The 25269-nt window shown below is 41.3% G+C and overlaps 1 protein-coding gene across 1 annotated transcript in view; it reads right to left on the bottom strand.

Annotated features, from left to right (window-relative positions):
* BMP6 (bone morphogenetic protein 6) overlaps window positions 1-25269 on the bottom strand; it is a 275015-nt gene that overhangs the window by 66281 nt on the left and 183465 nt on the right. Inside the window, exons 2-3 of the mRNA XM_030208947.1 lie at window positions 19501-19693; window positions 894-1042 (exon numbers count right to left, since the gene is read on the bottom strand). Coding sequence (XP_030064807.1) covers window positions 894-1042; window positions 19501-19693 — 342 coding nt within the window. The remainder of the gene's footprint in view (window positions 1-893; window positions 1043-19500; window positions 19694-25269) is intronic.

Raw genomic sequence — 25269 nt, 5'->3', positions numbered from 1 at the left:
CTTAAGCCACAAACTGATATCCTGGCTGTTCAATAGATATTATTAGTAATTTAATTGATGTCAGTTTTCTTTTAACATGTCTAATTAGTTTTTAAATTTGCCACCATTGGATTGTCGTGGACATATTTTTAGATGGATTTCTACTTAGTATTGTAAAGTGTATTGAGCCTTTTGTTAAAATGGTATATTATTATTATTATTATTATATCCCCAGGCCATGTGGCTGTTTTCCTCCATCTTACTGGAGACACTCTTACCAGAAGTGCACCAAATTCATCCTTCATAGTCTTTGTAAGGTTCTAAAATGTTGTCTGCCTAAAATAACAGGGGCAATGCAGAACATGCATTAGCGCTTTGGGGGTCGTTTACTAAGGCGCACTAACATTTTTAGCTGGCGCTAAAACCTATGGGTGTCTCAGCATTTAGTGCCAGCTGATTTTTAGCACAAGCTAAAATGTTAGCAAACCTTAATAAAAGACCCCCTTTGTTAGCCGTAGTGCACTTTAGTATATTGTAATTATTCATTACAACAAGCCCCTCCCCCCCAACAACAACAAAAACAGAGATTGATCCTTTTCCAAGACTAATGAATATTTGCACACACGAGCTTTTAGGACATATAAGGTAAAGATCCCTTCCTGAGACACCTGCTAAACATCATTTAGCTCTATCAAGGTGTCATCTCTAGCCTATTCTGTTAATACTTCTTTGTACTATTTTTACATTCGATTGGCTAACATAGTATTCTCTAGTTGTCTCTTGCCATCAGTAAACTTAAAACTGTGAGCCTGAATAGTGGCATTTAAATAATGGCTACTGAACTTTTTAATTTCTGTTTTGAGGGTGTAAAGAAATGAGATGACATTTTTACTGGTTGTCTGACTATCACGTACCATCCATGGTCTCCACACTCAACTGAAGTCCTAAATTATGCTGAGGGTTTATCACCCAAAGGTTACTGGTCGCAGTGATGTCAAACTCCAGCCAGCCTTCTTCTGAGGCCCAGACCTCCTGTGTATCCAGTAAAAATAGATCAGAATCTCTGAAAAGGAGAACAGACACAACATGATGGAAGAGCTTTCTTTTCATTTGAAAATCACACACTAAACCAAGGCATAATGCTTTAGCTGTGCAAAAGATGCACATTTCTAAACAAGAAATACCATTCACTTGTAAAAGCCATGTTTTGACGCATATGTTTTGCCTCCATTTTCTTTTTAACAGGAGGTTTACTTCTTACAGCTGCCCCAGTCCTAGCAGCAGCAGGAGAAGTGCTTAAGAGCACATCATCTCCGATTGCCCTGGGCCAAATCTCACAGCAAGAGCTACATAATCTTGCAGCTCACACAGCTTGATCAAAAAAATATTCCAAGCGCACCTGTATAAGTTGCCTACGTATATACATCTTATGAACACCAGAGGTGATGCTTAATAAATGGGGAGTGGGTTTCTGCTACTGTAGTGATTGCTGGATGATATTATTCAATATAATGGCACAAGTGGTGATGAGGGTCTTAGACTTCAGAAAAACTAACTTTGTCAAGATGGGGGAATACCTCAAGGAGTCATTAGACAGACAGAAGCATCTAGGGGAAGCAGAAAAGCAACGTACAAAACTGAAAGGTGATACTGTAAAGAAATGTTATTAGAAATGGAAATAAAACTAAGAAGCGGTTGCTATGGTTTCAAAAGAAGCAGCCAAAAAGGGGAGTGGCCTAGTGGTTAGAGTGGTGGACTTTGGTCCTGGGGAACTGGGTTCGATTCCCACTGCAGGCACAGGCAGCTCCTTGTGACTCTGGGCAAGTCACTTAATCCTCCATTGCCCCAGGTACAAATAAGTACCTGTATATAATATGTAAGCCGCATTAAGCATGCTATCAGTGGGAAAGCACGGGGTACAAATGTAAATAAAAAAAATGGTAGACACTCATAAACTACAAGAGATCACAGAAAGAGACAAACAAGTAACAATATCTGGAAAAAGTAGGAAAACCCAGGAAAGTAGTAAGGAAAGCTAAGATTGGCATGGAGGAAAATGTAACTAATGTTATGAAATGAGAGAACAAGACTTATGCTAGGGACAGAAGGAAGGAAGTACAAAAGTAGTATTGTGAGACTCAAAGGTCAAGAGGAAGAATAATGTAGAAGCCTGATAAGGAGAAAACAATATTTCTGTTTGGTGTATACGAATGAAGGGCCAAGAGTAGGAAATAAAAAAAATGGACACAGCAGGAATGGAAGTGAGGTAGAGCCAAAGGTAGAAGTTAGAAAGAAGCAGCCATGGCTATGAACTGGATCTGGTGGACCTGGTTTTTATGCACTTCCTCCTAGTCAGGTGATGAGCTGCAGAGGACAATACCACAACTCCTACCATCAGATAAGCAGTGATGAGAGAGGAGGTATCATCAGGTGGAGGAGAAAGAATGGTCAAAATGTATTTATTTATTCTTTAAAATCATTAATCACACCATCCACAGTTCTGAGCAATTTTCATTACAACATAGACAATAAAACTGTACATAAAAACAAAAGGACAGCAGACAAGACAATTAACTATCAGCCTTATATCAATAAAAAGCCTTCATCATTCTTCAGCACCAGTGGTCAGGATATCATCACAAGAACGGTTTCTTAAATAAGCAAGCCTTGAGATGTTTTCTGAATTGTAAAAAAAAAACAGCAGTCATAGCATGCAATTCCAGAGGTAGAGTATTCCAAAGCATTGAACCAGCAATGCAGTATATACCTGCAGTATATATGGTGGTCCTTGAGACCCCAGCCTCTGTATTCATGGTGGGTGACCAGCAGCATGAACAGCTACACGTCACCCCCCAATCCCCACTACACAATTCCAGCCACTCCTCCACTCCTACCTCCTCCCCCTCCCCTACCTTGTTCCAGCAACTCTCCTAGACATGCTGGTCCGACCGGAGACCACCCGACCCTCCTGGGAAGTGGAAAGTGAATATGCTCTCTATATTGCTCTATGGCAGTATAGCCAGCAGTTAGTTTGGCTGGGCCATGAACAGAGGTCATCAGCACAACACACACAGCATTTTTCACATTCACAGAAAAGGCAGCAGGTGTGGCAGGGTAGTCACACACTACATAAGGGACAACAGCACTTGTATACTGTAGCAGTCTGTACCAGGACCGCCAAGAGACACAGCCGGGCCTGGGGCAGGACTGCTGACCACCCCCTCCCGGGCTTTCTTCGCTGTGCTGCGTGTGCCCCCCCCCCCTCACTCGGACTGCCCCCTTACTTTCCTGTGTCTGACTGTTCCTCCCTCAGTCTGTTGTCTACTGCTGCTCCTGTGTGCCAGGACCCGGATGATTGCATTAATGCGATAACCTGGGTTTATTTATTTATTTAGATTTTGCTCACACCGTTTTCACTAGTAGCTCAAGGTGAGTTACATTCAGGAACACTGGATATTTCTCTGTCCCAGGAGGGCTCACAATCTAGGTCTGTACCTGAGGCAATGGAGGGTTAAGTGACTTGCCCAAGATCACAAGGAGCAGTAGTGGGATTTGAACCGGCCACCTCTGGATTGCAAGACCAGTGCTCTAACCCCCTGTTTACTAAGCCGAATGACAAAGCCGACACAGCCCAAGGCATTAGCACACAGCATCCACTAGCATGGCTTAGTAAACAGGGGGGTTTATCTTTTATTGCTGCTGCTTTAAACTCCTGCAATCCTTTAATGTCTTCCCGCACTTGATGAAACTGTAACACGCTCTAATTTCACAGAGTCTACAGTTTTAGAATGATCTTCAGTTTTAGCAGCTAAAAGTTTTACCTCCATAGTAGATTGAGTAATCACAGTGGCCAAATATTGAAGTCCCTTACAAACATGCTCCAGCGTTACCACCATAGGTGTTACAATCTCCACTCCAGCCTCTTGAGCTTCTCCTTTGGCAGTCAAACCAGCAGGCACCGCTCCCTGAAACCCGGAGTATCGAAATGCAATTTCCACTGTCTGCGAATCCAACGCCATTGCCAGCAAGGCTGCTGGATGCGGCGGCAGGATTGGAGCCGAAGGGAAAGAGAGATGCCTGGGCTCATAGTGATGAAGGCTCCTTCCTCCACCTTCCTGGCAAGGCACGCTCCTCTGGAAACCATGGGGGCTGTTATGGTGAACCAGTGAAGCACATGTTGAATGGGAGAGGAGGTTTGGGCCTGAAAGGAAATTGCCCGAACCAGCCCCTTACACATAGTATGCAGCCTGCCTCCATGCCTCCCGCCATACTTCTCAAGCTGCCATCTTGCCCCTCTCTTTTCATACCTTTAAAAAAAAAAATTTATTCTGTTTTTTTAAAGAAACAATATATTTTTGACTAGCTTTTAGAGGCAAAAGCCTCTTTCTTCAGGTATACTATCCTGACCTGAGGAAGGAGGTTTTGGCCTCTGAAAAATAGTCAAAATATGTATTAAGTTAATCCAATAAAAAGGTATCACTTTGTTCTCAATTTTTGTTTTATTTTTATGTATTAACCTTTAGAGTACACTAACACAGCTATCACACTGCTTTATCCTAATGAAAAATAAACTTCTCTTTTCTACCTTTGTTTGTCTGGCCATTTAACTTTTCTAATTCTATTAGTCCCAATCTTTGGTTTCTGCTTTCACCTGTCTTCTCTTATCTCTCTTCAAAAGGTTTCCTATCTATTTATCATTTTTCTCTCTCCTCTCATGTTCTTCATTTCATATACTACATCCATCTCCAATTCTGATTTTTTTTCTTTCAGTTTTCTTTCATTTATTTTTCTGCCTCATTCAATCTTTCTATCCGGTCTTCAATTGACCTCTTTTTATTGCATCTACTTACAGCTTTCCATCTCTTTCCCTCACCCTGGCTCTCTCATTCCCCTTCCTTCTATTTCCCAGTCTTTTACTAATGCTGTCCTCTCCCCTTTCCATTAAGCTTCTCTCCTCTACCCCATTCACCCTGGCATCTTGTACGTCCCCTCCATCTTCATCCAGCCTCTGCCCTCTCTCTCTCTCTATCCCTTCAGTCCAGCATTTCTTTTTTCTCTCTTACATTCAGCTTCCCTATCCCCTTCCATCCGGGATCTCCCCCATCTTCTTCCTTTCATGTGGCCTCCTTTCTCTCTCACCCCTTCCATCTGGCATCTCTCCCCTCCCCCTTTCGTCCAGTGGACAACACAAATATTCAAAGTTGTTAAATCACAAGAGGATTGTGAAAACTTACAAGAGGACCTTACGAGACTGGGAGACTGGGCGTCTAAATGGCAGATGACATTTAATGTGAGCAAGTGCAAAGTGATGCATGTGGGAAAGAGGAACCCCAACTATAGTTACATGATGCAAGGTTTCACATTAGGAGTCACTGACCAGGAAAAGGATTTAAGTGTCATCGTTGATGATACGTTGAAACCTTCTGCTCAGTGTGCAGCAGCGACTAAGAAAGCAAATAGAATGTTAGGTATTATTAGGAAAGGAATGGAAAACAAAAATTAGGGTGTTATAATGCCTTTCTATCACTCTATGGTGGACTGCACCTTGAATTCTGTGTACAATTCTGGTCACCGCATCTCAAAAAAGGTATAGTGGAATTAGAAAAGGTACAGAGAAGGGTGACTTCCCTATGAAGAAAGGCTAAAGTGGCTAGGGCTCTTCAGCTTGGAGAAAAGATGGCCGAGGGGAGATAAGACAGAGGTCTATAAAACAATGAGTGGAGTGGAACAGGTAGACATGAATTGCATATGCCTTCCTCTGATCTAATCACTTGTTTACTCTTTCCAAAAATACTAGGAGGCAGACAATGAAGCTACAAAGAAGTAAATTTAAAATGAATCGGAGAAAATATTTCTTCCCTCAACATGTAACTAAACTCTGGAATTCATAGCCAGAGAATGTGGTAAAAGCAGTTAGCTTAGCAGGGTTAAAAAAAGGTTTGGATAATTTCTTAAAAGAAAAATCCATAAGCCATTGTTAAGATGGACTTGAGGAAAATCCACTGCTTGTTTCTACGATAAGCAGCATAAAATGTATTGTACTGTTTTGAGATCTTGCTAGGTACTTGTAACCTGGATTGGCCACTGTTGGAGGGATGCTGGGCTTAATGGACCTTCAATCTATCCCAGTATGGAAACACTTAAATACATATCTCCACCTTCTATCCAGAATCTTCATCCTCTATTCCCCTTCCATCCAGCATCTCTCTCTCCCCCATTTCAGCCAGCATCTCCCCACCTCACTCTCTCTCTCTCTCTCTTTCTTCCAACAAGCATCCCCCTTCCAATCTGGATCACCTCCCCCTTCCATCCAATATCTGCCCTCCCTCTCTCTCCCCTTTCATCCAGCATTACTCCTGTCTTTTCTCTTCCATCCAACATCTGCCCTCACTCCCCCTTCCATCCAGCATTTCACCTCTCTTCCCTCTAGCATCTGCTCTTTCTCTCTCTCTCTCTCTCTGTCTCTCTCCCCTTTCCACCCAGCATCTCTCCTCTCTTCCTTTAGCATTTCTCCTCTCTTCTCCCTTCCTATCTAGCATTTTCCTTCTCTCTCTCCACTTTACTCTTGCATGGAAATACTTTTAAAACAAATAGCAGGAAATAATTTTTCACTCAATGAATTGTTAAGCTCTGGAACTCTTTGCTGGAGGACGTAGTGACAGCGGTTAGCATATTTGGGTTTAACAATGGTTTGGACAAGTTCCTGGAGGAAAAGTTCATAGGCTGATATTGAGACAGACATGGGGAAGTCATTGCTTGCCCTGGGATTGGTAGAATAGAATGTTGCTACTATTTGGGTTTCTGGCAGGTACTTGTGATCTGGATTGGTCACTGGTGGAAGCAGGATACTGGGCTAGATGGATCATTGGTCAGACCAAGTATGGCTATTCTTATGTTCACCATCTCTCCCCCTTTCAGTCAGCATCTCTCCCATCTTTTTCCTCCTTCCAGCCAAAATCTCCTTCCTCCCTTCCAGTCAATAGCTCTTCTCTCCCCATACCCAATCCCTCCCCAGTATATTGACTGCTACTACTTCTTGGGACAAGCACCAGAGCCTCTACAGTACCTCTAGGTGCATGGCTGCCATTCTTCCTGTCCTGCCCTCTTCAGAATAGGAAGTTGACATTGGAGTGGTTGGGACTGGAAAACCTGGTAGCCATATGCTGCCCCCTACCTGTTTTATTTTGTTCTGCCACTACTGCTGGAAGGGAAGTGAGAAAGGACATGGTTGGAGCAGGGGAGGCTCTTATACCAGGTACCTATGCCAGCTTTTCTATTGCCAGTTTTAAGGGTTGCTAGTAGCCAACAGGCCATAGAAAAACCAGCCAGTTGGCAACCCTAGACCTCAGTGTTTAATAACTTAATGGATTCACTGCCAAACAGAGGCTAGTGCAGTTTTTGGAATGCAATGGATTGCAGAATTCGAGACAGCATGGATTTACATGAGGTAGGTCTTGCCAGATGAACCTGTTCAACTTCTTTTACTAGGTGACCAGAAAATTGGATCAAGGCAGAGCACTAGATGTGGTGTTGTTGGATTTCAGCAAGGCTTTTGGCATGGTTACACACAGGTAATTTATAAATAAGCTAAGCACCCCTGGTATTTGCCTTAAAATGATTGAGTTAGAAACTGATTGAGTAGAAGGTGATAAATGGTAAATAGTGTTCACCCTGTCAATCAAGGCATCCATCCCCAGTGGTGTGCCACAGGAATCTATCCTTGGTCTGGTTTATTTCAAAAAATTTTTTAGAAGTAATATTCTGTGAGGGCTATTAGGAAAGGTTTGTATCTCCATCATTCATAATGTACTGTAAGCCACACTGAGCCCGCAAAAAGGTGGGAAAATGTGGGACACAAATGCAATAAATAAATAAATAGATGATATCAAAATCTTCAATTGGGTAGACAAGATGAGGAGGAATCTAGCAAAGTCTGAGAATCCTCTAAAGTTTGGGAAGAAAGATTTAATTCTACAGCATGCAAAAACCCAAGGGAGCAGTATAGTATGGGGTGAAAATTTTTCTGTGCAGGAACAGAGAGGAGGATCTGGGAGTGAACGTATTTGATGATCTTAAGGTTGCTAAACAGGGAGATAGCAATGGAATAGGGAAAGGAATGGCCAGAAGTTATGGTTTCAAATCACTTTTCTTTCTTATGAGCTTAGACTCTGCTGTGAAATTCCAATCACTGAAAATGAACAGGAGAAAAAAAAAAAAAAGCACAACCAAAATATTAGCTGCCAGTCTACCTGTTCATCCTGCTTTGATCTTTTGGCTATGCAGCTGTGTTTCTATTAATGTGGAACAGAGTACTTAAAGGTGCTTCAAAGGACAAAGGTAAAGGTCTCTTGCTTTAATTACATCCCTGACCCTACCATTCTATGAACAGCTTCATTGGACTGACTTCAAAGTTTACAATTACCTAGGTGATTAAGGGATATTTTTTTTTACACATCAACAGCCATTCACTGAAGCATTAATTATAACTGTACAATAAGCCCACCCTCCCTAAACTTAAACCCTTCTTTTTGTAAGCCTTTCGTGTTTACTGTCCATCAAAGACACCTGACATGCCAACCTAAATGATTGCTCATAATTAGTGTGTAACTTTATGAGCACACAGTTAACTTGGACACCTTCAGAAAGGCTTCATTTTTCACAAACTAACCACTGTAATTTTAAGAGAAAATGAATTCAGACTAGGTAGAGAAAAATGATTTAAAAAAAAAAACAACTATTGACTGAGCAGGTCCTGATCGAGCAAGCCTCTGGAAATTTGGGGATTGTATTCAGACACTGAAAAATTGAGAGGATATGGAAAGGAATATAGAGGTCACCCTGACTTGCATTAAGTTTTGGGAGAAAAGTTAAAAAGGGCAACTTTCAAACAGCTTGAAAATGATAAGTAACAAATGAAATATAATGATGTGAAAAAAGTTTGCTCCCCCTCCTGATTTCCCCTATTACTGGATATATGTCATACTGAATGGTTTCAGATTTTTGAAGAAAATATTAGACAAAAGGAACCTGAGTAAATATATAATACAGTTTTAAATTATTACATTATTTATTTAAGAAACAAAGTTATGCAATACCAGTTTGGAAAGGGTCATTCCTTAAAGTGGCTGCATGTCTCTTGTGATATCCCTGAAAAACGATGAAGTTAAGATGAATACACTTAGGCAGAATCTAAGAAAATAGTTTTCAGGAAACGCCTAGCACCCGCCTGGGGCTAACCCTGCAGCCACATGGAGGGTCTGTCCCCAGCATTTCTCAGGCCCGCCTGCACCTGGGCATGTGCTCTATACTAGCATTCTCCTCACACCGACTAGTTCCCACTTGCCTCTGGGTCAGTCTCCCACTCTCAAGTTATTTCCCAGTGATTCCTAGTTTACTGGGGCCATACTCTCAGGGGCCCACAGTTCCTGGAAAGCACCCACAGACACAACACATAAACCACCAGGATTCTTAGTCAGTCCAGGGCAACAGAGCCTATAAACTAACAGGTTTATTGTCACAGTAGAACAGTGAATGCTTGAAAAACCAGGTGGCAAAATACAGCAAGCAATAACAGGTAACTGAATAATGACAGGGCAGAGATGTTTCTCCTCTGTTCTTTCTAGCTGAGACTGGAGAAAATCCAGTACCTCGTGGATAGATTTGAACTCCAGGGCCAATCAGAGCCCAGGGCACCAACTTTGAAAGTATCTGGCCAATGGTACTGCAGATTGCCTTTCACCAAGCTTAATCTGAAAAGGAAAAGGTCTTTTCTGCAACAGCTTTAAAATACAAACCAAATGCCATCTGCTGGCCAGTTAGGAGAAATACACTTCATGAAATCAAGTTTTATTTATTTTATTTATTTTTGTACATTTATACCCTACGTTTTTCCCACAGTTTTGCAGGCTCAAAATGGCTTACAATGCACTGATAGGCTATTGCCAGATCAGAGGAGATACAGTGACAATTAAATTAGAATTAAATTAGATAGAATCAAAGAAACAGAGAAAATAGAAAATAAGGAAAGGTGAAAAGAGTTAACAGGTTGAAAAACCTACTGTTTTGTCACAATACACTTTTACAGGGTGGTGGATGTGTGGATGTGTGGAATGGCCTCCCAGTGGAGGTCATGGAAACAAGGACTGTGTCAGAATTTAAGAATGCGTGGGACAGGCATGTGGGATCCCTTAGGAAAAGGAAGAGTGGTTACTGAGGATGGTCAGACTGGATAGGCCATTTGGCCCTTATCTGCCATCATGTTTCTATTTCTAAATCCCCAGGGGCCAATGGGCCCTAGGAACCTTCCCAGATCCATATCAGCCTCAAATGCCAAAAACTCTGCCTCACTGCCAAGTCCTGTCCCTCTGAAGTCTCACCCACATGTTTAAAAGTTGGCTTAAAGTGTTTTCCAAAATGGCACCAGTGAGGCAAGAGCAAGTGGGGAATCTGGGGATCATTTTTGCTCTGAACAGAGACCTCAAATTTGGGGTAAGCGCAGGGAAATGAGCCCTTGCAGCAGAAAACATACCTCACTGAGGTGTAGTTATCTTTTTTGCAACAATGGGCCTGCAAAGTCTTTTCAGGGTAATTTTCTATAGCTTGACTAAAGTTGGGCACACGCATATTTTGTGGAATATCAACTAAGGGCAGTTATGTGCTTAACTGCTAAATTAGTACCAATTATAGGCAATAATTGGTTGTTAATTGAATAATTAGATGATAATTGGCTTTAAGTTACATGTGTAATTGGCCTTACTCTTTAACTTGGATGTTTAAGTTTATAGAACAAGGGGGTTTCTATACATCTATTTTTGCAAACTTGAACATTAATTGCATGATTTTGCACTGCAGCAGCTCATTTAACTATATATTTATCAATTAATTAATTAGAATTTATTAACTAACCTTATGAAGAGATTCAACCAAGGTAGTGTACAATAAGTATAGCTTAACATAAAGAACTTGTGTTGTATTAACAACATAACAGTAGTAAAATAGCCAAATGTAAACATAAAATACATCGGGAATTTAAATAAAAACATTCTCATATAGAGGACTGACTTTCTGTGAAAGTATACTATAAAACTGGCTGATGTTGTTGTAAAATGAACCTAAAAGCTGAAAAATTGAAGAGTTTTTGAGCATTTTTTCCCCTCAAAGTCCCTTCTACCAAATACATCATTGATAAGCACATCGGTGACTAAGTATGTCGCTCATAGTCTTTTCAAAGCAGTTTCTCACTTCCTTTGGAAAGAGAAACCTAGTTGTGTATAGCCCTCCAGAACTCTAAAATAATGTAAGAGAAAGGCAGGCTCAACTTCACACATTTTCTTCTATATTATCATGTGTATGTCCCGTGACAAGATGGTTTGTGGCTACAAAATTGGACGGAAGAGAATAATCCTTGAGGGTTAGAGGTGGAAAGAACACCAGTCTTTCATCTAACCCTGTGTCATATTCCAGGGATGCTGCCTACAAAAATTGTTAAGGAAAACTTAGTATGTAGAGAGCATTTTGGAAAGTGGATGAGTCATTGAAAATTAGATGGAAAGAAACCATCAAAATGCTCCTATGGTACAAAGCAGTGTTTCCCAACCTTTCCAAGCCAAAGCAGATATGCATTAACAAAACTGTTGTGTAGCACACTGACCTCTGTGGGCCAGGTAGTGTAAACATGGAGAGAACTTATATAGCCAAAAGAAGGATTAGGAAAGCACTAAAATACCCACCAGCTGCTGGAAGGACTCACAGGAGAAAGCTCAGGACAGGGAAGAGGTTGAAATGCTGTGTGCATTAGGTATGCTGCACAAAACAGGTCCCAGAAATTCTGATCTATCCTGCAGTCCATTAACTCCCACATTCCAGGGATCACACTGTTCATAGGAAGAAAGGAGCTTCTGCACATTTAAGAGCCATCACTGGCATCTCATGTTGCTGTAAGATGCTGAGAGCAGAGTCCAGATGTTAGTAGGGACCTAAGAATCAGGCAATGGTGAATTTCCTGCGTCATGGCACATTGGTTGGGAAACCCTGGTACAAAGCAATGCTAAAATGGCTTAGGTGGCAAAGACAGGGCATATGAATGTTGGATCTAGTATTAAAAGAAAAAGGTAAACATGAAATTGAAAGATTTCATCGGCTTGCCCAAGGTACCAAGGCTTTTTAAAACTTGTCGTAAGGTGCCAGTGCTTTGGGTGTTTCTCAGTGTTTGTAGGTTATCAATAGAAATCAAACAAAATAAAACATGGAAAAGAAAATAAAATGATACCTTTTTTATTGGGCATAACTTAATACATTTCTTGATTAGCTTTCGAAGGTTGCCCTTCTTCCTCAGATCAGAAATAAGCAAATGAGGTAGCAGATAGTATATATGAGTGAAACATCAAAGCATTACTTTGACTGTCTGACAGAGTGGGAGGGTGGGGGTATGCATGGGGACATCAAAGCATTTCATTGATATTCTAACAGAATGGGTGTTGGTAGGTGAGAGGAGGGTAATAAACAGAGAAATACAGCTTTATGTTTTATAATGAGTTAGAAAACCCAGATCCTTATTAAGTCCTGTTTGTTGGGTGTCAAAATATTCAATCATTCTTATTTCAAAGGTCTTATGTTCCTGTATTGTTTTAAAATTACCTTTCAGTATTCTTACTGTGAAATCACTGGTGCAGTGTTCTGGTCTTGTGAAGTGTTGGCCCACAGGGGTGGGGGCCTGACTGGCACCGGCTATTTTCATGTGATGTCTGTGTAGATTGAATCTTGTCTTAAGCATCTGGCCTGTTTCTCCAATATAGCATCCTTCGTTACATTTCTTACACTGAATGATATATACCACATTGGAAGATGAGCATGTAAAATAGTCCTTTATGTTGAATATTTTTCCTTTGTGAATGACTGTGGGGTCTTGTGAAATGTTTTGGCATAGTTTGCAGCTGGCTGTGTTACACGGGAACGTGCCCTTTTCTTTTTCCGTCTGTGTTGGAAGTTTACTTCTGATCAGCTTGTGTTTTAAATTTGGTGGCTGTCGGAAGGCCAGCACTGGTGGGGATGGGAATATCTCTTTCAGTAATTCATCTTCCTGAAGTAGTGGCTGTAGGTCTCTTATGATTTTCCTCAGTTTCTCCAGCTCTGGGTTGTATGTCACTACAAGGGGAATTCTGTCGTTGGCTTTTTTTTCTTTGTACTGTAGCAGATTTTCCCTGGGTGTTTTGAGGGAGAAGGCAATATTCTTGGATATTATTTTGGGGTTGTAGCCTTTCTGTTTGAAGGATGCAGTCAGGGTTTCAAGGTGTCTGTCTCTTTCCTCTGGATCCGAGCTTGGCTGTAAATAATGGATCTTTTTGTATGTGAAGGGTGGAAGCTGGAGTTGTGGAGGTAGCTGCATCTGTCTGTGGGTTTCTTGTATATAGATGTTTGTATACAGCCATCACTGATTGAGACTGTGGTGTCCAAAAAATTGACTTTTTCTGGGGAGTAGTCAATTTTGAATCTGATTGTAGGATGGTATGTATTGAAGGAATAGTAAAGTTGTTTCAGAGTTTCAGTGTTTGTAGAATGTACTGACTGGGAGTTGTTGAAACGAAACAAACATGCAGGAAAAGGCTACTTTTTGAAGCAAGTCATTACATGTTATGATTTCTACATCCCTCACTCAGACTTTTATTACCCTTGCCTTGTGGCACTCAGGACACTGATACGGATTTTTTCACAGATGCAAAACTTGGACCACATGACACCCGTACTTAAAGTAAAACACTGATTTCCATTACCATGTAGAATCCCTTATAAATCTCCTACACTGATACCCGATTCTGACCTCTCTTCTGTTCTTTCATGCCATCACATTCCATATATGCCAGGTAGATTGCTATGCTCTGTGGATCAACATCTTCTAATTGTCCCCTCCTTCCAACAAATCTGTTTTGATTTTACCAACAATTTCTTATTCAGTGCCATTGTTCTGTCCCCCGACAGCCTTACACTAGTTTATAGTGTGGTCCTAAAATGTGCTTAATGCCTTTACTGTTATTCTCACATCTACGGAATTTTACTGCTGCAGTCCTCACTGCAAAGATATATGAGCAATGCATTGTGCGTAATGTAGTCTCACATGTAAAGCAGTCACACCTACTTGTTTATATAAAGTCTGTTACTAGTGGTCTATACTCATGCAAAGACTACTACTACTACTTATCATTTCTATAGCGCTACAAGGCATAAGCAGCGCTGTACACCATACACAAAAAGACAGTCCCTGCTCAAAGAGCTTACAATCTAGATAAGACAGGTAAACAGATAGAACAATTAAGGGTAAGGGAATAAAGAGGTAAGGATAAAAGGACAGGGCAACCCCCTCTTTTCTTCATCCAAGCTTGGCTCTTTTATCTACCTGCTATCATTTCCTGGTCATTCTTACTATCTCTGTCCTAAGAGGCCAGCTGGGTATGACCTTTCCCTCCAATCAAAGACTGCCCCCTGGGACCACCCCTGCTACCTGATGGCAGGTTCTGTCCCTATTGGTCCCTTTACCTCCTCCTCCCTGGGCTTGTGTGAGCCCTTTCTTGACCTCCCCTTCTCCATGAGGCACTCTCCATCTTGCTTCAGACAGCATTTGTCCAGCTAAACCCCCTTGTAACAAACCCATTTTTTTACCTCGTTCATTCTTTCTCATAAGATATTGCATATTCCAGCCACCCAGCTCTGAACTGTTTGCTTCTGTTTAACTGTTCTCCCACCTCTACAATAAAGCTCCTTCCCTTCAGATTTCTATCTCCAGCCACTGATACAGCTCTCAGAATTGTGGAGTCTCTTGCCTTGGGGTAATACTTCTGAACATCTGACTGTGAGTAAACTATCTATATTTATTAATTAAAGTAAATTTCAGACAATAAAGAGGCTTCAGGTGTGTGCTGGTGTGCCGAGGTTATACTTCTAGGCGATTAAAGCTTCACAGATATTATGCTTTAAATGGCCTAGACAGTCATAAGTCCCTCATTGTGGAAGGCTATGTCATTCCATTGGCACCTTAAAACCTCTTTTTCAAAATTCAAGATAGGTTCAAAAATCTATTATTAAAAAAAGAAAAAACAACACAAGAGAACATTCCAGTAGCAAAGAATGCCACTGCTAATATAACATACTATATAACATACTTATAATATGTGAGACATGGCATCTGATCTGTTTAAACAACAGACATCTTGAGCTTTTCTTTCATGTCTCCTATCCTAGTGGTATTCTATCATTCTCTCCATTTCCTACTTTGTTTTTCTACTGTCATAACTATATATGGAATACTTCCTGTAAACACTTAGCTGATAGGTAGTATATCAAGATTTAATATAAACTTAATAAATTATAATATCTGAGTAGGGAAGAAATAAGGACGCCCTGAATATATCCAATATGAGTTTTCCTTTCAAATGTTATTTCCAAATTGATTGAAATTGTGGAAGGTATTTTTGCCTGTAATAAGAAATAAAATAGATATGTTGATGCTGCTGGTCTTAACATATATCCTTAATAAGGAAGGAAATTTCCTTCCTAGAAATACTTCATTCCACCATGTAAATAAGTTGGACATACAACTCTGAAGCTGCTGCAACCAAACTATAACAGCTTTGGGAAATCTTAAACCCTGTGAATTGCTACATAGCCCGGGTGCTGTAATTGCTACCTTTTCTGTTCTACTGTAAAATAAAATATATTATACAATATGGTGGTGGTATCCTCACAGTTGAGTTAACATTATTATTATTTCTATAGGGCTCTCAGGTGTACTCGGTACTTTGCAGACAAAGTAGAAGTGCTGCTTCTTGAAGCTTACAATCTAACAGACAGACAGACAAGTAACAGAAATACAACACACTGAGAGAGGGTCTTTAAAAATAGCTAGTGTGACCAGTTTGAAAGAGTGATTGCTGTTGACGGTCTCAGAGGTAGAGGACAGTGGCTGGAGTCTGATTGAAGATGAGGCCTGCCCTACCTAATGAGATAAATTAAAAGGAAAATTGTTGCCCTAGAAATAATCCAAAATGGAAGAGCAGAGCAAAAGGTGAGTGGAAGAGGGAATAGATGAGAAAGGCCTTAACTACATAAATGTCACCAGCAGTTTAAGAGTCACTGAAACCAAAATATTTAGAAATTTAACTGGCAAACAACAGTAAAAGGACCAAAGTCAATCTACTTATCATCTGCTACAGTCAGCCTAGCTAGTTTCTATCTGAAAGACAAATCTGTAATATAGTCTGAATACCCAGACTACCAAATACAATTTCCTTATCTGGCAGACTCACCCAGTTCGATACATCCCAGATGCACCATGTGAAATCAAGTGATGCCAGCATCATTTTTCCATGGCGGCGCAAGAAGCAGGAGCAAGTGGGCATCACTCCTGCTTCTGTTAAGGTACACCATGGGGAGGGGGGGGGTCACAGGAGGACAAGAGAATAACCTAGATACCAGGGATTTAATTTTTTTTAAGTCGAAGGAAGGGGGGATCGGGTTAGGGGAGGAAGGCCACGACACTAGGGACTAATGCAGAAAGCTATCAGGGGGTAGGAAGTTCAGGTTGGGAGAGGAAGGGGGAGGGACAGGTGTCACTAAACACCCAACCCTTTCAACTAAACCATTCTGCACTGTCCAGACCTTGCAAAAAGTTTCCCTTGTTGTGCAACCTTCAAAAGACAACTTTTTCTTTGCATTGCAGTGGAATAACTAATGGCCTCATTACCATTCATTTTACTTTAAAACAATTTTATTGGTGGTACAGTACAAACTTAAAATCAAGAGCAAAGAAACCATCCACAATATCAGAAAAATTATCATGCACAATCCTCATACATAGAAATTGTACTCCATCACCATTTTCAAATGAATAAACTTCCCAATTCTACCTCCTTTCCCCCTAGATTCCAAACCCCTTCATTTCCCTCTGGGATTGGCAACAATAGAAAGGAGTAGAGAACTAAAGGTCAACAAGAATCTTCCCTCAGTTCCCCAATCCATATTTCTAGGGAGCTTTGACTCATAACTTCCCTAGGCTAACATCTACCACCCTACTCTAGAAGTACCCTAACCATCTTCCTATCTTCCCCCTGTAACCCTCCCCCTCTTTATTCCCGAAAATAAAAGGATTGTTAAAAAAAAACATATTTATTTGAAGTCTTGATTTAACCAAAAGAAGCACGTACTACTACGTGAGAAAGAAAATCACCCATTTGACTTAATATATGACTTCTCAACTGTGGGGCCAAGGATTGAATATAAGCCCCCCATATTGAGTAAAAACGCTTCTATTGCTTAAAGGTAAGGCGTGTCTGTCAGAGCTCCATTTAGAGTATATTATGGAATCTATTACGCCAGTGCCAATGTGAGGGAACATTTTCTTGTGTCCAATTTTATAATATATACTTTTTCCCCAGAATACAACCCTTCATTACCAGAACTTGGCTACCTCTATCTCTTAGGGTCCTTTTTATTAAGGTGCGTTAGTGTTCCTATAGGGATACTGTAGGCATGTACATGGTTAACGCGTGTTAAAAACATTAACACCCCTATCACACTGCTTAGCAAACAGGGCCCTCAATCTCAAAGCAGTGGCATGGCCTAAAAGGAGATCCCCAAGAGTAAATGAAATGTTTTGCTGAAGTATAGATCCTAGATACCTTGTTAGGGACCTCCAAAATGAGTGGATCTTCACACATCCCCAAAACGCATGGAAAAAAGTATTGGGTTCTGTAGAGCAGTTATGACATATTGGTGACTCTATTCTTTGCATCCAATATAATCTAGACTAGGAAATGTAAGCTCTGAAAAGGACCCTATACTGGCAGTCTCGTACTTCTGCACTTCCCACCCAGGAAGATATGGCTCTAATCAGTCTCAACAAATCTATGGAGCCTACAGGAGTGTATAAGTGTTCTTTCCAAAGCCGGAGCAGATAAGTCTCGCTGGAATTTACAAGCCAATAGGTTTTTTTAGGCAATAAAAGAAACAGAGATCAAATCCTTGAAAGGCATGTCGAATAACTCTTGAAATGTAGAATCTACATCAATACCTAGAAAATAACTAGAGATTGAATATAATGTGATATTTGTTGATATACAAATCTATCTGCCAAATCTGGGTTCATTCCTAACAAGACTAAGTGGTCTTGCATTTTTCCATCTAGTAATATAACATGTTTAAGTAATACAAAACCTTGATCTAACCATCTTGCCATCCAAGGATTATCTTGGACTTGCATAAAAAAATAAACTAATCCTCCCCATTAAGGACAAATGAATTGCAGAGCTCCGCTGTAGGAGGTGTTTAGTATTAGTAATCAACTTTGTAATATTTATTTGATAAAGCCAAGAAGTATCAACACATAATTGTATACCCAAATAAGTAAAGGAATCCTGGGCTAGTTTCAACAGATATCCCTGATTCATCCCAACCCCTCCTGGGGCTCAGTTTCCAGGCATTCTGACATAGAGAGATTTAGTTTAACACCGGAGAAATCTCCAAACTCTGCGATATTTTCCAATAATGTCAATAAAGGCCATTTATGCATGCATGAAAACTGAGAATGCACAAGGAGGGGTGGGGGGGGGGGGGAGATAGCAGTGTGGCACTGGGCTGGCCCAGGGAAGGTGCTGCAGACTACCAGGCTGCTGGTGGGGCTTGGGAATCCCCACCAGCTCATGTATTTGGTGGTTGCAATGGGGAGGGGGCACAGAAAGCAAGATGGAGTACAGAATGGGGGCTGGGGCAAAGCTTTGTGCCCCCCCCCCCCCCCCACACACACACACACAATTGATGGTCTGGCTATGTGAGAGAGACTGAGAGAGTGTTTCACAGAGGTAAGAGAGTCTGAAGTCTTTAGTCCAACTACCTAAAGAACAAACAATCTTTTGAAAATACACATAGATTTTGATTTTGGTTAGTAATTTTCTTGCTACGCATGGCTCATGCATTTGGTTTTCTCATGTACAGGATTATACAGCACACATACACACACAGTGAACCAGCCATGTCACTGACACAAGGAAGTCTCTTACTTCTGAAAACCTCATAAAACGCATGAGAGCAAAATAACTGATTTTCCAACATGTTTCATTTTTTTATGCGAAAATTCATTTATTATTTACATTTGGTAAGAAAACAAAAAGGCAACCGGTCTACAAAATCCACTGTGGAACAGAAGAAAAGAGCAGAGCTTATTAGAGAAAAACAGTCTTTAATGAGTTGTTTCAAAGCTCCCAGGACTTACAAACGAGTGAGTAAAATGGCCATGTTTCACCAGAAGTACAGGCTCTGCCAGGGACAATAGAAACCAGCTGCTGATAACCTACAAACTTCACCAGGACGAGACACAATAATCAGCATTGGTGGAGTTTGTAGTTTATCACCAGCTGGCTTCTATTGCCCCTGATGCAGCCTATACTTCGGGCGAAACATGGCCATGTTGGACACTCGTTTATTTTCATTTTGGAAAGGATGAGACCTATGGTGCATGTATGCTTGAGTTGTGCTTACCTGTGTTGGTGCTCCTGCAAGACTTGATAGATGCTGATCAGAAATGTCTGGTTTTCAAAACTACCCATAACACAGTCCTTGTAGATGCGCAGCTCTGCAGCGGTGACTGCCTCCCCCTCAGGAATCTGGGACAGATTAAACTTGAATTCCTTGTGATGCCGCAGGTGAGGAGAAAATTCCCTGTCAAATTCCACTGTGTACAGAAAATCAGAGTCAGATTCAGTACCACAACAACATGCATCTTTATTACTGCTTAATTTTAATTGTGTGTTTTTATTAGGTGTACTTGAATAACCAAAAGCTACATGACTACAGCATGTGCAAGTATTACATAAGAACATAAGAATTTTATTTCATATAGAGGGGCATTTTCAAAAGAAACGTCTAAGTTGGGATTTGGACGTCTTTGTAAAACGTCCAAATCCGGAGGCGGGGAAAAGGTCATTTTTTAAAAAAGATGGACGTCCATCTTTCGTTTTGAAAATACCAAGGATGTCCTTGGATTTGGACGTCCTTAGAGTTGGACATCTTTGACTTTTTGCGATTTTCGAAACCAAAGATGTCCAAGTCAAAAACGTCCAAATGCAAGCCGTTTGGACGTTGTAGTGCACTGGTTCCCCTGACATGCCAGGACACCAATCGAGCACCCTAGCGGGCACTGCAGTGGACTTCATAAAATGCTCCAAGGTACATAGTTCCCTTACCTTGTGTGCTAAGCCCCACAAAACACACTACCCCCAACTGTACACCACTACCATAGCCCTTATGGGTGAAGGGGGCACCTAGATGTGGGTACAGAGAGTTTCTGGTGGGTTTTGGAGGGCTCACTGTTTCCTCCACAAATGTAACAGGTAGGGGGGGTATGGGCCTGGGTCCTCCTGTCTGAAGTGCACTGCACCCACTAAACTGCTCCAGGGACCTGCATGTGCTGTCATAGACCTGAGTGACATCTGAGGCTGGCAAGTAATATTTTAAATAATGTTTTTTTAGGGTGGAAGAGGGTTAGTGACCACTGGGAGAGTAAGGGGAGGTCATTCCCGATTCCCTCCAGTGGTCATCTGGTCATTCTGGGCACCTTTTTGTGCCTTATTCGTAATAAAAACAGGTCCGAGTGAAAACGTCCAAGTTGTAGTTATGGACGTCTCTGCTTTTTTCGATTATGGGTCAAGGACGTCTAAGCGTTAGGAACGCCCAAGTCCCACCTTCATCATGCCTCCAATATGCCCCCCTTGAAATTTGGACGTCCTTGCAAAAGACTTCAGTTAGAGACGTCCTAAATTGGGTTTCGATTATACCGATTTGGATGTCTCTGACAGATGGACGTCCAAGTGCTGATTTTTGTCGTAAGATGGACGTCCATCTCTTTTGAAAATGAGCCTGATAGTCTTAGTATTACAGCTTTAGTAATTATATAAGAACATAAGAATTTAATTTCATATAGTATTAGTAGCGCTATAGAAGGTCAACATATATGCAACAATCTAATACATCAATAATAAATAATAACTCTCAGCTCAGTTCATCTTTTTCAAGGATGTATCTGTTTTCCCATAATAAATCTGTATATTTCCCGCTGTTTGGTTTAGTGACTTGTGTTTCCTGTGATATAAGACCATCTTTTCAGACATGTAAAAAAATTTCTTATTTAGAGCCTCTTGTACCAAACCTCGTTAGCGATTCCTGCTCGTCATTACCAATAAAGGCCATTCAAAGTAAATGGACTTTGTCAGCATTGCCTTGCCGGGAATCACTAGTGCGGGTTGGTAAAAGATGCCCTTAGGGAGGGAATTATCAAGGTGTAGAAAAAGGCAAGATTTTACTGTACCTTGATTTATTACAGAAGTCACAAACCTGCAGTATCTCAGTACTGCAGGTTTCTAATTCCTAGGGTAAATGAATAACGCTGTATGTGAGCCACCTCACATACAGTGCTATTTCATCAGCTCATCTAGTCATGGCCCAATGCTCCCAGGCCACATATTAAAGGGTCCGGCACCCTTCGGTAATAGCAGTGGGGCTAGGTTAAATATAAACAACATTGAGATCTGAATGTTGGAAACATGAACAACATGATCTGAATTCATTTAGTTCCACAAAACAGGGGCTTTTTAAAGATTGCTATCGAGGACTTGTGGTCAGTTTCTGCTGTAATTTGTCTCAGCCATAGAGATAATGAAAATGCTGGCAGGCAAACACAGTGCTAAGACTTTTTTGCATACTTTTGCTTGGCTGCAGTAAGTGCTCTGGATGCAAAAGCCATTTACTAAACCTCTTGCATTAAGCAGCAGCAGCCAAGACCATTTTTGCAAGAGTCAAATCTGTATCACAGTAGGCTTGGTGACATTACTGTAACAACAAAAAAATAAGATCTATTACACCAATAAAATGAGAAAATATCTAAGATATACACTGGTGTATTGATGGAAAAGTATAGGAAAAATACAAAACCATATCACAAATAAGGAGGAAAAGACCTCATAAAGACTGTTGTCAACAATACTGAGGCTCAAGCTTAAATGTAGCCACTCAACAGTGTACTCAGTCAAAACATAATCATAGGTCTAAAAACCTCCAAAAATTGTTTGATAGCTTCAAAAATATCAAAACTTTAATTCTCATCTATAAAGTCTATCAAACGCATGAAATGACAAAAAATAAAATTCACACTTAACTTTGGACGCTGACTTCACTGTATATGAGGTTAACAGCACCATCCAATCTTCAACAATAATGTTGGTTGTGCTCACTATGCAGTGCTCTGATTCTTTTATAAGAATTGGCTACGGTCCCTTTACTTTTCCTATACTTTTCCATCAATACACCAGTGTATATCTTAGATATCATAGTACCTCAACAGAGGGGCAGCAGTGACCAAGAGCTTTATTTCCTCCACTGCTTGGTCATACTTTGGAAACCAGTGCCAACTGCATTTTATCCAGAAGTCGTCTCAAACAAACGTGGCATGAATTTCACTAGGTGAGTTACAGACACTATGAAGCACCATACTGATTTTAAATCTGCAGGAAGTGGCATATCCTATATAGTTTTAATCTTCTCAGGATCTGCTTTCAAGCCCTGTGAAGATAAGATATGTCCCTGGAAGCAGACTTCCTTCACCTTGAACTGTAATTTCTTCACGTTGAGCCATAGCTTTACTTACCTGCAGTCATCAATTAGGGCTAAGAACTTGTTTAACATGGCCATGCTCTGCATCTTCATCAGCATCATGATAGCCAACAATGAAGATGTCATCTGCTATTTACGCAATGCCACTGAGCCCAGCCAAAAGTTCAAGCTGCTTTGGCTGATAATCCTCTAGTACTACAGAGACTCTAAATGGTAATTTGAGCCATCTTTTGATACCCAAAAGTGTGCTCATGAGACTGCTTTTCTCATCTAACGTACATCACATGCATCAACAAGTGTAAACAAGTGAGCTTTGGGAAGTTTTGGCATGATATAGTGAGATCAATTAGTTGGAATTGGTTGCAGGTGCAATATGACAATCTGCCTCGTGCTTTTCTAAATGGCTTTCACTTATGGCAGCTTGTACATTGCATGGAGCAATTTGTACTGGTGAAACACTGGGATTGAGTTCAAAATGGACTTCTCCAGGAACAGACTCCATTGGGCCATGAAGGATGTCATCACAGGCACTAACCAGCTGTTGTCTTGACAGTGGTCTGGTGCACTGATGTTCTATGCAGTTCAGCTCTGCAAAAAATGGCCAACTGGATAAGCCCTTAGACATTCAGATGTCAAGCCAGACAGCAGTGGTTTCTGATTTGCTTTCACTTTCTCAAATTCATACTCATCAGCACATCCACGCATGCTGCATTGTGTGTGGAAAAAGTCCCAAGGATGGAATGAGCTCCCCTGAACCTAGCTTCAATTGGATGCTGCTTAGCTGCAAGGATGCTCTTGGTACCGACCTCATTTTATCCTTCAGACACATGACACTGCACATTGCCCTAGAATCCAGTCAACAAAGCTGTACCATATTATTCAATTTGAGATTCACAAACCACTACGAACTAACCAACTTCCGCAAACTACTGAAGACCCATCTCTTTAATAAGGCATACCACACAGAACAACAAATGTGAACATACACCACTCCTCTACATATATTCAGAATTGTTTTATAATATCTGCTTGTTATACTACTATCATGCTTTTTCATTATCATGTTACCCAAGATTCTTCTGTTACACTAAATGTCTATTTTCTAATATATTTCCACCATTCATGATGTATTGTAAGCCATATTGAGCCTGCAAATAGGTGGGAAAATGTGGGATACTAATGCAACAAATAAATAAATAAAAACTTTTTGTCTCTTAATTCACCTAGCACCAGGGCACTCTACTGAGAAAACTGCATCATGTAACTCGGTTACCTAATCCAACTTTTGCAGCTACTTGCTATGTTTTGTTTCCCACTTAACAGGCACCCTTGCATAATGATTTGGGCCACTGCATAGCCAACATGTTTTCCCATGTGCTGGACAGTGTTCTTTCACTCATGTATGTACAGTACTTACATGCTGCAGATTTGATTGTAGGTGAGTGGTAGCATGAGACAGGGTCTATGTCCTGTCACTTAGGAAGACCGAAGGGCTAGGGAAAAAGGTGAAGGCGGGGACTGGAAACCAAAAACTAGATTCAACCTCCACAGGGAGCTGCATAACAGAAGTCCCTTGTGAACAGCAGAATCAATCCCTTGGGATGAGTGTCCAGAAGGGAAACCATCTGAGTTCAAAAGACAGGCCCCCTAGCTCCTCCAGTAAAAGTAGTGGACAATCATTCCCCAACATCTGGTTCCCAGGTTGGGCTTAAGGGAGGAATCTACTGCACTGTAAGAGGTGGAAGTTGAAACAGAGCTCAATCTTACTGTTGGAAGGTTGAAGGGAAGGAAGCTGGGCCAAAGGCTGAAGACTACACTGCATGGAAGAAAGTAGTGACTTGCAGTTATCGCTCCTTGTGGATTTTATCTGTTGAATTGTCTTTCCCAGCTTAATTGGCATAGGACTGTGTAAATTTAATTCCTGCCAGCGGGTGGATATAGCTAAAAGGGAGAAGCTACGGGGGTGGTGGCAGGAAGGTAGTCTCTTGTGATAAGCCTGACCGGGGCGAACTGACCATACGGGCAACCAGGCAGTGCCAGAGGGCCCAAGGTAGTGGGGGACCCAGTACTTCCCTCCCATGTGCCCAGGGCTGTTTTGTGCCGATACCTTTTTTACCTGCTCCTTGTCCATGATGTCTGACTGGGGGGAGCCACAAGTGCCGTGGCAGCTTCCCCCCCCCCCCACCCCACCCCAGTTTATCTTTCAACTTGTTTCCTTCACATAGCAGCAGCAGCAGCAGCAGCAGCATTTAAGAGACTCTGTGCTGGCCCCAGCGTCTCCTCTCTAATTTCCTGTTTCTGCTGGGGTGGGGAGAGCTGAATCCGGGGCCACCACAGGCAACTTTCTCTGAAAAGCTGCTGCTGTGTGAAAGAAACAAGTTGAAAGATAAACCGGGGGGAGCTGCCGGATCATGGGGGTGGGAGGGTGGGGAAGGTTCGAGAGAGACTGAGAGGGGAAGAGAAAAGGGAGAGATATCTGAGCTGGGCACTGGCAGCTTAAAGGCAGGGGGAGGGAAGCCCAATGATCCTATGCGGAAACAGGAAGTTGCATCAGTGGGAAGGCTATGGGGCCAGTGTGAGCAGTGTGTATTAGTTGCTGCTACTGAAAATCTGCTAGTTAAAAGGTATGTGGGAGAGGGGGGA

Source organism: Microcaecilia unicolor, chromosome 1 (genome assembly GCF_901765095.1).
Source record: "Microcaecilia unicolor chromosome 1, aMicUni1.1, whole genome shotgun sequence".
Classification (NCBI taxonomy): domain Eukaryota; kingdom Metazoa; phylum Chordata; class Amphibia; order Gymnophiona; family Siphonopidae; genus Microcaecilia; species Microcaecilia unicolor.
This window is presented reverse-complemented; position numbering and strand designations above follow the sequence as displayed.